This window comes from Anarhichas minor, unplaced genomic scaffold (genome assembly GCF_050575085.1).
Source record: "Anarhichas minor isolate MPS153535 unplaced genomic scaffold, ASM5057508v1 ptg000040l, whole genome shotgun sequence".
Lineage (NCBI taxonomy): Eukaryota > Metazoa > Chordata > Actinopteri > Perciformes > Anarhichadidae > Anarhichas > Anarhichas minor.
In genome coordinates, this window is record NW_027466486.1 from 272,254 (window position 1) to 287,920 (window position 15,667).

Sequence of the window (15,667 nt, forward strand, 5' to 3'; positions counted from 1 at the left end):
GCGGGGGCTGATCTCCCTAATTCCCAACATGCATCAGGAGTCAAAGCATCACAAAAATAATCTGTACGAGTATTTTGGGAGACATGATGTGACGTTTAAGTTCCTAAAGAAAGGAAAAAAAATCTGTTTCTGTAATGTTCCTACAGGGAGTCGCTCTCTATGCTGGAAAGAGAATTTAATACATTGAACTTATTATATTTACCTATAAACAGCTGTGTAAATCTGTGGAGCTGCAAGATGATAAAGAAAGATCAATGTATTTATTTATTATACACAGAATTCAGATCTGCGTTGGCTTCAATGTGCCTCCTTTACAGACTTAAAATAAATATGTTTCAACCTCCTTACAACTCCTTACAACTCCCAGCATCCCTCCATCTTACTTCCTGTCTGTTATTTGGTATCATGTGATATTCAGCCTGTTTTTTGCTCCTGAGAAACGACCTTTCAGTTTGAAACTTTCCATTAATAGTGACTTTCAGCCGAATGCGTCCGTGGTTGCTAACCAGGTATTAACCAGGAGGCAACCTCCGGTTCTGCAGAGTGAAGCCAAAGCTTCATGTGTTAAAGCTGCATTCTCTCTAGTGTCCACCAGGGGGCGACTCCTCTGGTTGTATAGAAGTCTATGAGAAAATGACTCTACTTCTCTCTTGATTTATTACCTCAGTAAACATTGTAAACATGAGTTTATGGTCTCAATCTCTAGTTTCAAGTCTTCTTCAATACAGCATGATGTTCATTTAGTAGATTATGGTCCATTTAGAGTCAAACAGACCATAAAGCAGGGTATGCTTTAGGGCGGGCTACACGGTGATTGACAGGTCTCTACCAGAGACGTATACGGCGTCTCTACGTCACTCCTCCTCAGTCCATATATGGTCCGTAATCCAAGATGGCGACAAACTCGAACCTCTTAGTCTCTTCATGGTGTCTGACGTTCTGTTCATGAACTCAGATAACAGATCATCCGGTGTCTTGTAGCTCTCTGGTTACAAACTATGTTTATCCACCAAATACATGTTCATATCTGGACTCTAGCTGATGTATTCTACCCACTCACACGGATCTGAAAAGTCGTATTGTTCAGGTTTTATTCTCCATCTTTGGCGGTTAAATGTTTTTATTGAGCTTGACAAGATATTTCACTGTCAGGTCCCCGTGATGTGTGACCTTTGACCCTCCTCCCACTGGCTGTTGATGGAGGAGGTGAAGCTCATTCAGGGACAGTGATGATCCCGTCACTCGTTAGTTTCAATGAACCTCTGCTCAACATCTTAACCTGGAATAACAAACCCAGATCAGTTTGATGTACGTGGAATAGAAAATTCAGCAGCATTATTTTAGGCGTGAGGATTATATTGTACAGATAAGTCATTATGATCTCACAGATTTATTTAGTTTTTGTCAAATAAAAAGACAAATAACATTCCCAGCTAAACTAAAGGTCCAAGCTCAACAGTCTCTTTCACCCACATCTCACTGTCATCTTCTGCAAACTGATTGTGCTTGGGTGTCGGGTCGCAGAAACAATGAGACTAAATACGATACAAAGATCAACCAAAAATTCAAAAGACAATGTATAAAATAATCTCAACACGTACTTTAGTGTTAAAGTGGCAGATTTTTAAATGGAGTTTGGTGTGTCGAGGCTCGAGGCTCGTCCAAACCTGTTAAAAGAATACCGATGTGATGTCAACAAGGATATTATTATTATTATTAAAGTGACCGATTTTGGTGTGGCAGCAGAAGTTTTTGTGTATTCTTGATGTTTTGCTTCCCTGAGCAGGTTCCAGTCCGGTGAGGCTGACGATGATGAAGATACAAGACGGCAGGTTCTACCTGTGAATGTCTTCTTTTACACTATTTATCTTCATGTAGGTGTTGCTTTGTTTCTTCCTCCGTTTCATTAGTATTTTTTTACAATAAACATCACTTTTTTTTTTGCATGGACTGTGGTCTAACATGCTGCTTATTTACATTTTTATTCCGTAGATGAAGTAGAAGAATCCGGCTCATGGAAAACAATAAAAGATATGAATATGTAAAACGGGACTCGACCGTGACAGTATTAAAACATGGCGGTAGATTGTCTTCACCTGAAACACAGAGGTGGAGCTACAGAGACCTCCAGAGGAGCAACACGGGACTGCAGGTGAGTTCAACTCATTTCAGCAGCACCTCGTGTGTTCACTGACCTCTGGTTTCTATGAATACCACTTTCATGCATATTAGGAAATATTAATACTTTTATACATTTGTGAAGTTTAACTAGTTTCTGGTTATTTTGTCCTCGAGCTCAACAGCAGCAGTTGGATGTGTAATGTATATTTCTGCAGAATTTCTTTAACTCTCGACATACTATACTACGACTTTTTAATGACTTTTTGACATATATGACTTTTTCTCGACATGCTATACTATGACTTTAATTACTTATGACATAATATTATGACTTTTCTTGGCATACCATACTATGACTTTTTTCAGGAAACTATGCTAGGACTTTATTTACATGCTTTAGTATGACTTTCATAACTCACTATAATTCCATGACGGACTATTCCAATACTCTTTTAAATATGAAAGCATATGTATGTGTTTCTGTGCATGTCTGAATGTTCTTCTTTATAAACGTGCGTTCTTACATACTTACTATTGCACCAGATTCTGCATTCGTAAAAAGATGTCACACAAACGAGTACATCAGTGTACATTATTATTGTACGTTCCATTCTTAAAATAGAAGCTTTATTAGTCTGTAAATATCACGAGACAGTTTCCAGTTCATTCAGAGAAGAGTGAGACAAAAACACTTCTGTCACACATGTAGTGAAAGACAATGGAATCTGTAATTGAACGCTAATCGGGCTACGTAATGTCTCTGAAGAGCTGTTTGAACGAGGCATCAATTATTCACACACACACACACACACACACACACACACACACACACACACACTGTGATAGCCACTTTAAACGTCGCCTGTCAAATTTGCACAAAGTCATAATGATGCACAAAGTGACAATACCAAATAATTTGACGTTTCAGTCGACATTTAGATGTAATTTATTCGTAAACATCGACTAAATGTGTCGTATTGAAAAGATCTATGAAGAACATGTTATCGTGTGACATATTTCTATCACACAGGTTTGTTAGCATCACGTCTCTAATGTCTTGTTTTATCTGTAAACCTCAAAGTCTGTTTGTCAACTCTCCTCCTCCTTTAGCTTGAAGGCAAAGCTTAAAGGCGCAGTCCGCTGCTGTGCTCTTTCTCTGCAGAGTATTCACACACATCATGTAAAGCAGGAGGAGTCCAGAGCAGCTACAGGTCACCTGACCCTCTGGATTCATCAGGTGACAGAAGCCGCCGTGCAGGCATGTTGTTCCTTCCACCCTGGACGCTGACGGGAGCGATGAGGAGCTCGAATCTCTCACAACTCCTCCAGACTAGAGTCAAAGTTCTGACTTTCTTTTCCATCGTCTCCACCAGGTGACAACGTCTCCTCAAAGGAAAGTCATCTGGAGCTGCTGCCCGGCTGCAAGCCTGAAGCTGAAGCAAATGAAGACACAAAAACAAACGGAATATAAATTCTGTTTAGCTAATATTATGAAAATATTATGAAGCTATGACAGAAAGTATGGATGACTTTTTCCATTCGATTTTCCCGATCAAAAATTCACAGTACAGTATGTCGAAAAAGTCAAAGTATAATATGTTTGTTATGAATGTGTTTTTGTGTGTACTTGTACCTGTCAACTCTCTGAAGCGTGTCTTGGCCTCGGCTCTCTCCTCTGAATCAAAGTACCAGACTGTGATGGCGAACCTGAAACAAAGAGACGACACTGATGTTTCTACAGCCGTGAGTTGTGTTGTTAGGTTGTGTGGGATTGATTAGCTCGGCTCTTGTACCGCTCACTAAAGGTCTGATTGTACTTCAATTTAGACTTTCCTTTTGTTTTAGTTTTTTATCCACAGTGTTGGTAAAGGAAATAAACACTCCAGCCTTTGAAAATATTCTTTTTTGAATAAAGTTTGAGTTGAACTACTTACTAATAATCATCATATTAGCTTCAATACAAGATGAATGTTTGTTTACAGGCTTTACATGTTAAAAAGGTGTTTGTGTTATTACACATTCATACCAGCAGGTGGTGCCAATCATCTGTGTTTATGTCCTCTTGGTGAAAATAAACTCACATTCTTAACTGAAAATTACTAAAATTAAATCATTAATTTTAGTCAATGTACTTTTCACTGCAGAGGTTACGTAATTATTACTACAGTATTTTATGTTCTAAAATCATAATAAAACATGCAAACTTCTGGTCCTGTTGTGTTTACAAAGATCACAGAGTAAAACTTCCAAAAGTATCAGAAAACATCAAGTACTCAACTGAAGTAGTTGTCTACTGTAAGTCCCTTTTTAATAAATCAATCTGACACAATGAGGACAGCAGCTTCCTCTCTGTGTGATTCATGTTTCTGAAGTTCTGTTATTTTCCTCTCGTGTTGGCAGAATATTTGTACCTTCTAGTCTCTACATTTATCTGACAGTTGGAATTAAGTCCATCAAACATAGAATGAACTCCTGAAATCATGTTTATCGGTACCGTTACAATTATCAAATCACTCCTTTGAAAGTTTTGAAAGCATTTTTATATTGATTTTATTTCTACACTGACATTGTTTCTTTGATTTTAATAAAAACGAGAATGCTTTTTCATAAGTGTGAATTGTTAAGACATATTTGACTATTTATTAAATGCTGTTTTGAGGTTCTGCTAATTTACTTTTGTTTTAGTTTTACTTTTGTACTTTTCCTCCACCGTATTGAAAAACTACAATGTACTTACTCCTGAATTAAGATGTATTGTTAGCGTGTATGTCACTTTAAAGTACATCAAATAACTCCTTGTGTTTTGACTGCATTTTTATATACATACATATTACACTATGATATTGTTTCTTTGATTTAAATAAAGAATGGAATTCTCTTTTTTCAAAAGTGAAATATTGTTAAGACTTATTTTATATTAATTACCGCCTTATTATATGCAGAGGAGAGGTAAAGGTGAAACAGGTGACTGATTGGTTGGTTGGTTGACTGATTGATTGGTTGGTTGACTGATTGATTGGTTGGTTGATTGATTAGTTGACTGACTAGTTAGTTGGTTGACTGATTGATTGGTTGGTTGACTGATTGGTTGACTGACTAGTTGGTTGGTTGACTGATTGATTGGTTGACTGGCTGATTGGTTGGTTGGCTGGTTGACTGACTGGTTGGTTGACTGACTGATTGATTGATTGGTTGGTTGACTGACTGGTTGGTTGACTAACTGATTGGTTGGTTGGTTGGTCACCTGGTGGCGTAGGCGGGCTGAACCTCATGTGGGTTCCTGCGGTCGGACCAGAAGAAGAGCAGCCGGTCAAACAGCGGATTGATGTCGGCCACGTAGGATTTCCCCTCCGGAAAGATCCTGAGGACGCCGCCGTGCTCCTGATCGACAACAACAACAACAACAACAACAACAACAACAACAACAACAACAACAAGACGACCACAAACGAGCAGGACAGCAGATTAGTGTCATTGTTAAAATGATTATTAAACTATGAATTAAAGATGATCCTATAGAATATGATACACTGCTGTAGATTAAACGAGCCAACGGGATATAAAGGCATTACAATGTAACATTTTACTGATCAATCAATACTTTTACTTTAACTACATTTAACTGATAATACTTTTACTCGTGGTGGAGTATTTTCAGCATAGTATTAGTACTTTTACTGCAGTTAAGGATGTGAGTACTTCCTATAATGAGTGTTTTTTCACAGCGACATCCTCACAATGTGTTTTAAGAAGAGATCAAAGTCATAAAGTGTTTCCTCGTCAGACAGGAAGTCTCACAACAGAGTCAATTCTCTGATCTCCTTCAATAACAACTACCACTCGTAAAGAGGTCAGAGGTCAAACATCCAGCGTTAAGCTGAGGTCCCTGAACGCACCTCAGCGCTCCAGTTCTTGTTGAGGTAGTAGATACAGGTGATGCGGCGTCCGTCGCAGTTCGGGTTGTCCACGTGTTTGACGTAACCCGCCCCGTTACCTGGGTAACACGCCACCATGGCCTGAGGACACACACACAGAAACACACAGAAACATCCGTTTGATTATACGTTAATCTTTGATTGAATATCTCCATCAAACATTTAGATAAATATAATAATAATAATAAATAAATAAATATATCATAACATCGACTTGTTTCACAGCGTCCGGTTTCATAGAAGTTGTCCTCATTAGTCACTTGACACAAAACAAAACCAGGTGACCCGTTAAAGACTCAGAGAACAGTTTAACCCTCTGAACCCCAAAACCTGCAGACACCATGTTTTCTTTAAACAATCGCATTTCATCGCTGTAAAAAACTGTCATTATCATCATATGTTCATCTTTCCGACGGTCCTTGAAGACATCATGCAAGACGAACGCTTCCATCACAAAACGCAACCAAAACAAAGCTTAAAATGATGATGTTTTATTCTACATGTTCTCATTAAAGATCGCTCCACGAATAAACCGTTTACTTTAATCAGAATCTGTGAAAAACATTACATTGTGAGCTCCTCAGTGAAACTATGAAGTCAGAATAACACGTCAGCTCCAGTCCCTCCTGCAGTGTGTATACATGTGATAAAGTATAGAGAAAACAAGGTTTGTATACTTTGATTATTGAAATTAATATCTACAGTTCAATAGACTAAAAACATGTCGACACAGCGAAAAACTGTGTCTTTGACAAACAGTCGTTTATAAAGACGTTTTAATAAATATATTTAATTTGTCTTATACATCATTGTTAATACATTTTTAACAAAATCTACAAGTTATATTTTTGTGAGATTCATTCTTCTAGACTTGAGGAATTGCCAAATAGAAAGTCAATTATACTAATAAATAATAATAATAACATATACATATACTATGCTGTCTTTTATATTTGATAGTTTGTAATTCAATTTACTGAAAAAACATTTTCATTTGAATCAGGGAGAGATTTATGAAATGATTGTTGAAACGACGTTCTAAAAACAAATTTACGCCAAAACTGCGTCATCGTTTGAATCCCGCTGACGTCATCGTTTTCCACCTGACGATAAACAGATCGCTTCACAAACCTCTCGTCTAACGCTGTTATTGTGACGCACGTCTGCACCTCATTAATGTGCCAACACAGTTATTTATTCAGCTCATTAGAGAGACAACATATTTAAGAGTTAAGTTCAGTCAGCTGCACCACCTCCCCCCTCCTCTCTCGGGCTCTTATTGGGAAAAACCTCTTATTGTGGAAAAACCTCTTATTGTGACACACGAGCATGCGAGGACCTCAACGCTTCCTACGTGCTCCATAAAGTCTCTCATCCCATTCCCTTTCCTTTTCTCTACGACCATCAACACATTACAGGAAGGTCACAGTGTAGATGAACCCTCGGTAAAACACACGGGTCCCTGAACGCACCATTGACAACAACACCTTCAGTAACCCTAACCGGACCGACGTCAGCCACAACCTCCTGACGGCTTCACACACATCGCATGCAACCACATGACGACAAACCCTCAGCGCTGATAAAGAAACGTCTGACCAGCAACCACAAATCACCTCAGTGTGTTTACACGCCGCCGAGGCACGAACACACACACACACACACACACACACACACACACACACACACACACCCATCATCATCATCATCATCATCATCATGCAACTGAGCTGCTATGGAGCGAAAATATGTGGAAGAAACACAGGAGGAAGTGATACACTGATAAAAACAAAAACAAAAAGCCTCCGAGAGCTTCAACTTTACCTTATCCTCCTAGTAGAGAGGAGGGAGGGAGGATGAAGGAGGGAATGTAAACAGTGGTTTGGCAGGCTTCCAGCCTGCTGCAGGTTTTAATGACGGAGCGTACGTGAGGCACGTGAGGCACGTGAGGCTGCAGTCTGAGACTCTCACACTCAACACAAGATAAAACTGGATTTAAAGGCCGATGTTGATACAAATATGTGAGTTTCTAGAACATGTGGTTGTGATTTTAATCCCAGAATTCTTTTAAAAAGAGTCTCAGAGACGTGACAAAAAACACCAAAACACAGATTTCACCTGAAGGCCACACGACAAAATAAATGTGTTGCTGAGATTTAAACTTTATATTTATCAAAAGTTTAGTTCTGTAAGAAGAGAAAAACTTCTCATACCTGTGTGTGTGTGTGTGTGTGTGTGTGTATTCCTGTTGTAACTTGGTTGACCTGTTTTCTTAAGAAGTTAAATCTGATAAACACTTGTGAAAAGAGCTCACTGTACACATGAAGACGAGGTGTGTGTGTGTGTGTGTGTGTGTGTGTATGCGTGTGTGAGTGTGTGTGAGGGAGTGACTGATTAAGCAGCTGAATGTGTACATGAGAATGTTCGCTGCTTCATCTGCAGAGGTGGAAGAAGTACTCAGATCCTTTACTGCAGTAGAAGTACTAATAAGTACACAGTGTAAATAAAGTTTTAACGTTAACCATCAGAGTGTAAATAAAGTTTTAACGTTAACCATCAGTGTAAATAAAGTTTTAACGTTAACCATCACAGTGTAAATAAAGTTTTAACGTTAACCATCAGTGTAAATAAAGTTTTAACATTAACCATCACAGTGTAAATAAAGTTTTAACGTTAACCATCAGTGTAAATAAAGTGTTAACGTTAACCATGAGAGTGTAAATAAAGTTGTAACGTTAACCATCAGAGTGTAAATAGAGTTTTAACGTTAACCATCAGTGTAAATAAAGTTTTAACGTTAACCATCAGAGTGTAAATTAAGTTTTAATATTAACCATCAGAGTGTAAATAAAGTTTTAACGTTAACCATCAGTGTAAATGAAGTTTTAACGTTAACCATCACAGTGTAAATAAAGTTTTAACGTTAACCATCAGTGTAAATGAAGTTTTAACGTTAACCATCACAGTGTAAATAAAGTTTTAACGTTAACCATCAGAGTGTAAATTAAGTTTTAATGTTAACCATCAGAGTGTAAATAAAGTTTTAACGTTAACCATCAGTGTAAATGAAGTTTTAACGTTAACCATCAGAGTGTAAATTAAGTTTTAATGTTAACCATCAGAGTGTAAATAAAGTTTTAACGTTAACCATCAGTGTAAATGAAGTTTTAACGTTAACCATCACAGTGTAAATAAAGTTTTAACGTTAACCATCAGAGTGTAAATTAAGTTTTAATGTTAACCATCAGAGTGTAAATAAAGTTTTAACGTTAACCATCAGTGTAAATGAAGTTTTAACGTTAACCATCAGAGTGTAAATAAAGTTTTAACGTTAACCATCAGAGTGTAAATAAAGTTTTAACGTTAACATCACAGTGTAAATAAAGTTTTAACGTTAACCATCAGAGTGTAAATGAAGTTTTAACGTTAACATCACAGTGTAAATAAAGTTTTAACGTTAACCATCACAGTGTAAATAAAGTTTTACTCAGTAGAACATGTGTTTCTAGTCTCTGATCTGTGATCATGTTTCATTGTAAACAACCAATCAGTGTTTAAACCAACAGGAGGAGAGCTAGTAACGTTAGCAGCACCGCTAACGGCTAACCAACGGAGGTTCACTTCAGTTACATTATGATGCCTTCAGGCTCTGCTCAGTGAAAATGAGTACTGGCTGAAGGTAAATTATAACGTTATCATGATGTGTTCACGTGTAATCTGTAAAATGTAGTTTTAGTGATAAACTTGAATAAATCCAGTAGTTTGATGGAGAAGTTTTCACATGAATATAAAATATATATTAGAGATGAATTATGAGCTGTTTAACTTCCTAACACGAGCTCTAAGCACATTATTATACGTCATTATAAACAGTGGTGGGCCGTCAGGGCCAGCTAAGCATTCTCTGCTGGCCTAAACAGAATACATCTCATCTTTAAGAGTTTTATAACAACATAAAGAACGAGCCACAATAAGTAAAAACACCTCGAGGAGTTTAATGTAACAAATCTATAAATAATACGTGAAAAGAAATTCATTTAAAAAAAGCAATTTTTTACACAGAATTTGTTGTGTTTTTTTATTCCTTTATGAATATATTTAAGAATATATAATATATATCACCATGAAACGTCACCAGTTCATTACTGACATTAAGACAGTTAATTCAGACAGTTAGTTTTCTGAAATGTTATGTGTAAATATGCAAATGAGGCATTATGTAATGGTGACTTTTGGTGAATTTAGTAGAAATCTACTAAACAAAGTCGTAAAATAAATGATTTCTTTCCATCTAGTCTAAAATAAGACGAGTTATTGAAGAAAAGATACATCAAAATGTTGTGTCTCCACTTAATAATAAACTAAATAAACCTATGAAATATGTTTACTAATAACTTAAAAAGACACGTTGCTGAGTGGATCCAATCACAGACTCAAGCTGCAGAAAAACCTTCATCGTATATTAATAATTCTGTGTCAAGTAATTCTGTCTTTATTTACTCTGATAATCATCTAATATTTTTTATTAATTTAGAGAGTCTAATATCTGTTGATTATTATATTTATTTTATATTATTTATTATTATATTATTATTATTGTATTTATTATTATATTATTATTATATTTATTATAAATAATATAAAAATAAATATATAATAAACTAAATTGAATAATACAAATAAACTAAATATATATAAAATAGCATTTATATTATTATAATACAATATTAATACATATTTGGTGCATTGAATATGTTTAATAAACTATGTCTGATCTAATATAAATCTCTCACCTTCGACCTCTCGCGGATCTTCTTGCTCCCGAGCCGGCTCGCGCACACGCCGATGATGTGATCGATGACGTTGAGCAGGAAGCTGATCGCCTCGCAGCCTCGGTCCTCGGACCCGCTCACCCACGCGATCTGGTCCCCGCGGATGCTCCTCGACCGGTGGACGCCCCCCGGCACGGAGCCCGCCAGCCGGCCGTCCTGCAGCGCTCCGGACCGGTGCATCTCCATCACCTGCTCCAGGACCAAGTCTCCGGCCGGTTCCCCGAGGAGCCCGTCCACGTAGCAGAATCCGTGGACCAGCAGAGCCGGGACGACCCGCTCCAGAGCCAGACGCTCCAGGTCCAGGTCCCATACGTGCTCGATAAAAGGCATTTTATTTACAACAGACTGTCAAAGTACTACAGAGCTAAAATACTACGAGTTTATCTGACAAGAACTCTGAGATGAAGTACTTTTACTTTACTACTGAGAGGTTTGATAGACAGATGAAATCAAACAGTAAAACACAGAAGAAGAAGAAGGTTTTGACTAAATGCCTCCAGAGCGTCTGAACTCTTGTTATGAACAGCAGCGCTGTCAAGTCAGCACGTGTGGTATTACACTACTTCCGGTTACGAGTTTCAGAATAAAAGCCGTATTATTATTATTTGCTACAGTCAAATAACCGATTATCTGATGGAGATAAATTCATCCATCCATTTTCCTCCGCTTATCCGGGGTCGGGTCGCGGTGGCAGCAGGCCAACCAGGCTGACCCAGACTTCCCTCTCCCCCGCAACATGTTCCAGCTCATTCTGGGGGATTCCGAGGCGTTCCCAGGCCAGCTGTGTTCTGGGTCTTCCCCGGGGTCTCCTCCCAGTTGGACATGTCTGGAAAACCTCCAGTGGGAGGCGTCCAGGAGGCATCCTGATTAGATGTCCGAACCACCTCAGCTGACTCCTTTCGACGTAAAGGAGTAGCGGCTCGACTCCAAGCTCCCTCCTGATGACCGAGCTCCTTACCCTATCTCTAAGGCTGAGCCCGGCCACCCTACGGAGGAAACTCATTTCGGCCGCTTGTAGCTGCAACCGTGTCCTTTCTGCTGCAAACCGCCCCAGTGAATGCTGGAGGTCACGATCCGAGGAGGCTAACAGGACCACATCATCTGCAAACAGCAGAGAGGCTATCCCGAGACCCCCGAACTTGACGTTCTCCACCCCCAGGCTGCGGACACAGCTCCTACTGCAGTCGTACAGAGACCGGATCGCCCGTTGTAACGGGTCCGGCACCCCCATACTCCCGCAGCACCCCCCACAAGAACCCCCGAGGGACCCGGTCGAAAGCATTCTCCAAGTCCACAAAGCACATGTAGACTGGTTGGGCAAACTCCCAGAACCCCTCCAGTAGTCTTGCGAGGGTAAAGAGCTGGTCCACTGTTCCACGGCCGGGACGGAATCCGCACTGCTCCTCTTGAATCTGAGGTTCGACAAACGGTCGGAGCCTCCTTTCCAGCACCCTGGCATAAGCCTTCCCCGGGAGGCTGAGTAGTGTGATACCCTGGTAATTCGAGCACACTCTCCGGTCCCCCTTTTTGAAGATGGGAACCACCACCCCGGTCTGCCAGTCCATGGGCACTGATCCCGACCCCCATGCGACATTGAAGATGTCAGCCAGGACAGCCCAACCATGTCCAGCGCCTTCAGCATCTCAGGGCGGATCTCATCCACCCCCGGCGTTGTATTATTATTATTTGCTATAGTCAAATAACCGATTATCTGATGGACATAAATTCAAATACTAATAAATAATGGAGGTAATTTATTAATGATTCTGCTTTTCTCTGCTTTTATTCAACTTTAAACTGGATATCTGGGGTTTGGACTGAATAAGGAAGAATACTTAATATAAATATGTTATTATTGGTCAGTATTTTATTACAGTATTTTATTAGTTTTTCCTTTTTAAAAGTATTATTATAATGTATTTGGTTGTCAATTTACCTAATTTCTATTAATGCTATAAGGACTTAATTTAGCTGATTTTGATTTTTAGGCTTTGAGAAATATAAAAGCATTTCTCACTATTTGCTGACATTTTATAGACTAAACTAATTCATTGTTTTTACTCAATAATAATTAAAATATGAATTGATTAATATAAGTGTTAGTTGGCTCTTTATTAAACATCTACTCCATTAATAAAACCAAACGAAGATACAATCCAACTTAATATGCATCAGTGACATGACATTTTATTTTGAAGGCTTCCTGTTAGACTTCCGGTGATTTGCTGCTGAACAGACCAGATGAGAGAAGTGAGACGTGCTGGATGTGACTATAAAAGGAGGAGGCGGGGCTACAAAACACTTCTATTTTAAGACATAAGACATATTGTTTATAATCATGACAAACATTTTAACTTGATTTCTGGGGAAAGATTGTGAAAATTTAGAAAACACAGCATTAAACTGCATCCAGCTTAAAGTATTTATTAAAAACATTACTCATCAATAAGTTAAATATACAGTTTGTTTTATTTATTGTTAAACTGTAAGTACAGTAAAACAAGCTGGAGTCACTGTACTCTGCTACGTGCCCGCGCACTGGGCATGCCCGCCGCCATTGAGGACTCCACGAGCCGCATGTAGCCCTTGCGCTCCCTCCCTCCGGTCCGCGAGGAAGTAAACAGTGAACGTGTAACAGACCATGCGCCAGTGAGAGACTGAGATCAGCTGGGCAGACAGCCAACATAATAATATGTACAAAATGTAAAGAAAAAAAAATATATATTAAAATAATTATAATAATATAAAATCTATATAAAAAATATGAAGAAAAAAAAAATATATATTAAAATAATAATAATATATAATATATATATATATATTAAAATTAAAATAAAATACATAAAAATAATAATACAAATAAATAATATACTGTATCTGGAATACTTTATTTGGAAGCTGTTAAATACATTAAAAAAAACATTATTATTGCATGTATGATTATGATTTTTGTGATAACAAGTGTAATTAAAAGGAAAGGGCACCATTTTATTGTTTTCACAATGATTCATGACACGATAGAATAAATATATCCAGGATGATGTTTTCTGGCTCTTGGGTGAAAATAAGATGTCTTATTTCTCTGTTTTATTGAAACCACAAATATTGATAGACACCTAAATAATTTGGGATTTTTAGACTGCAAAGTCATGAAAGAGTCGTCTTCTTCTGTATCATCTGACTACAACATACTTGTTAAGGAACACACATCTATCTATCTATATATATATATTTATATACACTTCTAAATACAGTATATATATACTGTATGTGTATATAAATATATAATGATACATCCGCTCTCCTCTGTGATTGGCCAGGTGAACAATACAAACTACACAACCAAGTTAGAACCAACATTTTTGCAAATTAATTTATCGAAGAAAAAAAAGAAGTGTCTCTCTGCAAAGCCACCATCAACAACAACCAGAGAGCAGAAGAAGAAGCTCAGAGTCTCAACAAGTTTGAACGTCATCAGGTTCATAATTAAAGACGAGAGAGAGTCATGACAACCAGAGACTACAACAGTGTTCAACAGCCAAATGAAAGAATCCGTCTGTACGTTCGGTGTGTTTCTGTACCTCACATGACGGCGGTTCAAACTCCAGTCAGCAGCTCTCTGAGCGTACGTGAGGAGAGCTCCATCGTCTGAGTTAACCAGTAACCACAACTCCTGTTTCCTCTCTGATCCGCTGCCAGAAGAGAAGAAGCTTTCCTCTGAAGTGAGACGCTGTAATCACAGAAACAGACTTTAGAGCGACGTGATTGGAGATGATAGTCTGGAGACGTTCATGTGTGACGCCCATCACACCACCAGTCATTCATTTTGCCTGCAGAATTAACAAAAACCTCTGAAGCAGCATTTACAGCAGCATGATGTTCAGCCTGGTTTATTTTAAGTTCATGCATACAGAGAGCGGCCAGAATAACATGAACACCTCAGAAATCTACTGTCACACAAAAATATATGTGTGAAGCTTATAAAGTGTTAAAACAGAGGATTAGCTCCACCCAGGTCCAACCAGGCGGTAACCTCCGGTTCTTTAAAGTGAAGCTAAAGCTTCATGTGTTAAAGCTGCATTCTCTCTAGTGTCCATCAGGGGGCGACTCCTCTGGTTGTATAGAAGTCTATGAGAAAATGACTACTTCTCTCTTGATTTATTACCTCAGTAAACATTGTAAACATGAGTTTATGGTCTCAATCTCTAGTTTCAAGTCTTCTTCAATGCAGCATGATGTTCATTTATTACATTATGGTCCATTTAGAGTCAAACAGACCATAAAGCAGGGGATGCTTTAGGGCGGGGCTACACGGTGATTGACAGGTCTCTACCAGAGACGTATACGGCGTCTCTACGTCACTCCTCCTCAGTCCAGATATGGTCACTTCCTGTTCACTGGTTGCAAAAAAACAAGATGGCGACTACAAAATCGCCGAACTCTATACTTCAAAACATCCACAAACCAATGGGTGACGTCATGATGACTACGTCCACTTCTTATACTTCGTCAATGATTATATTTTCATTCACATATAGATCTGTGTTTTGATAACATTTGCATATTATTCAGCCTACATGCTACTAGAGCTGCTTAACTTTGTGGACTACGACTTATTTACACGATTAATCGTTTAGGCAAATTTTTAATGACTTTTTTCAAGAAACTTCTAAACACATCTTTATTAAACACCAGTGGTGCTCCTGCGTGATTCATTGAGGAGAAACTCAACTAATCAATAAGTCAACAAAATTGTACTAAAATAATTTCTAGACAAGT

The 15,667-nt window shown here is 38.3% G+C and overlaps 1 protein-coding gene across 1 annotated transcript; it reads right to left on the reverse strand.

Annotated features, from left to right (window-relative positions):
• Positions 1–3,049: 3,049 nt before the first annotated feature.
• egln3 (egl-9 family hypoxia-inducible factor 3) lies at positions 3,050–11,644 on the reverse strand. Its single transcript, XM_076107921.1, has 5 exons — positions 10,850–11,644; positions 6,018–6,137; positions 5,366–5,502; positions 3,755–3,828; positions 3,050–3,554 (listed from the first exon to the last, which is right to left on the reverse strand). Exons 1-5 carry the CDS (start codon positions 11,216–11,218, stop codon positions 3,520–3,522), a joined length of 735 nt encoding a protein of 244 aa, XP_075964036.1. The 5' UTR covers positions 11,219–11,644; the 3' UTR covers positions 3,050–3,519.
• Positions 11,645–15,667: the final 4,023 nt, after the last annotated feature.

Bases quoted from the DNA above. Each gene is read 5' to 3' on its own strand.
- egln3 (XM_076107921.1), bottom strand. From the start codon at position 11,218: ATGCCTTTTATCGAGCACGTATGGGACCTGGACCTGGAGCGTCTGGCT. The intron at 5,503-6,017 runs GTGCGTTCAGGG...GTTGTCGATCAG, and splicing joins ACAAGAACTGGAGCGCTGAG to GAGCACGGCGGCGTCCTCAG. The intron at 3,555-3,754 runs GTACAAGTACAC...CATTTGCTTCAG, and splicing joins ACGCTTCAGAGAGTTGACAG to CTTCAGGCTTGCAGCCGGGC.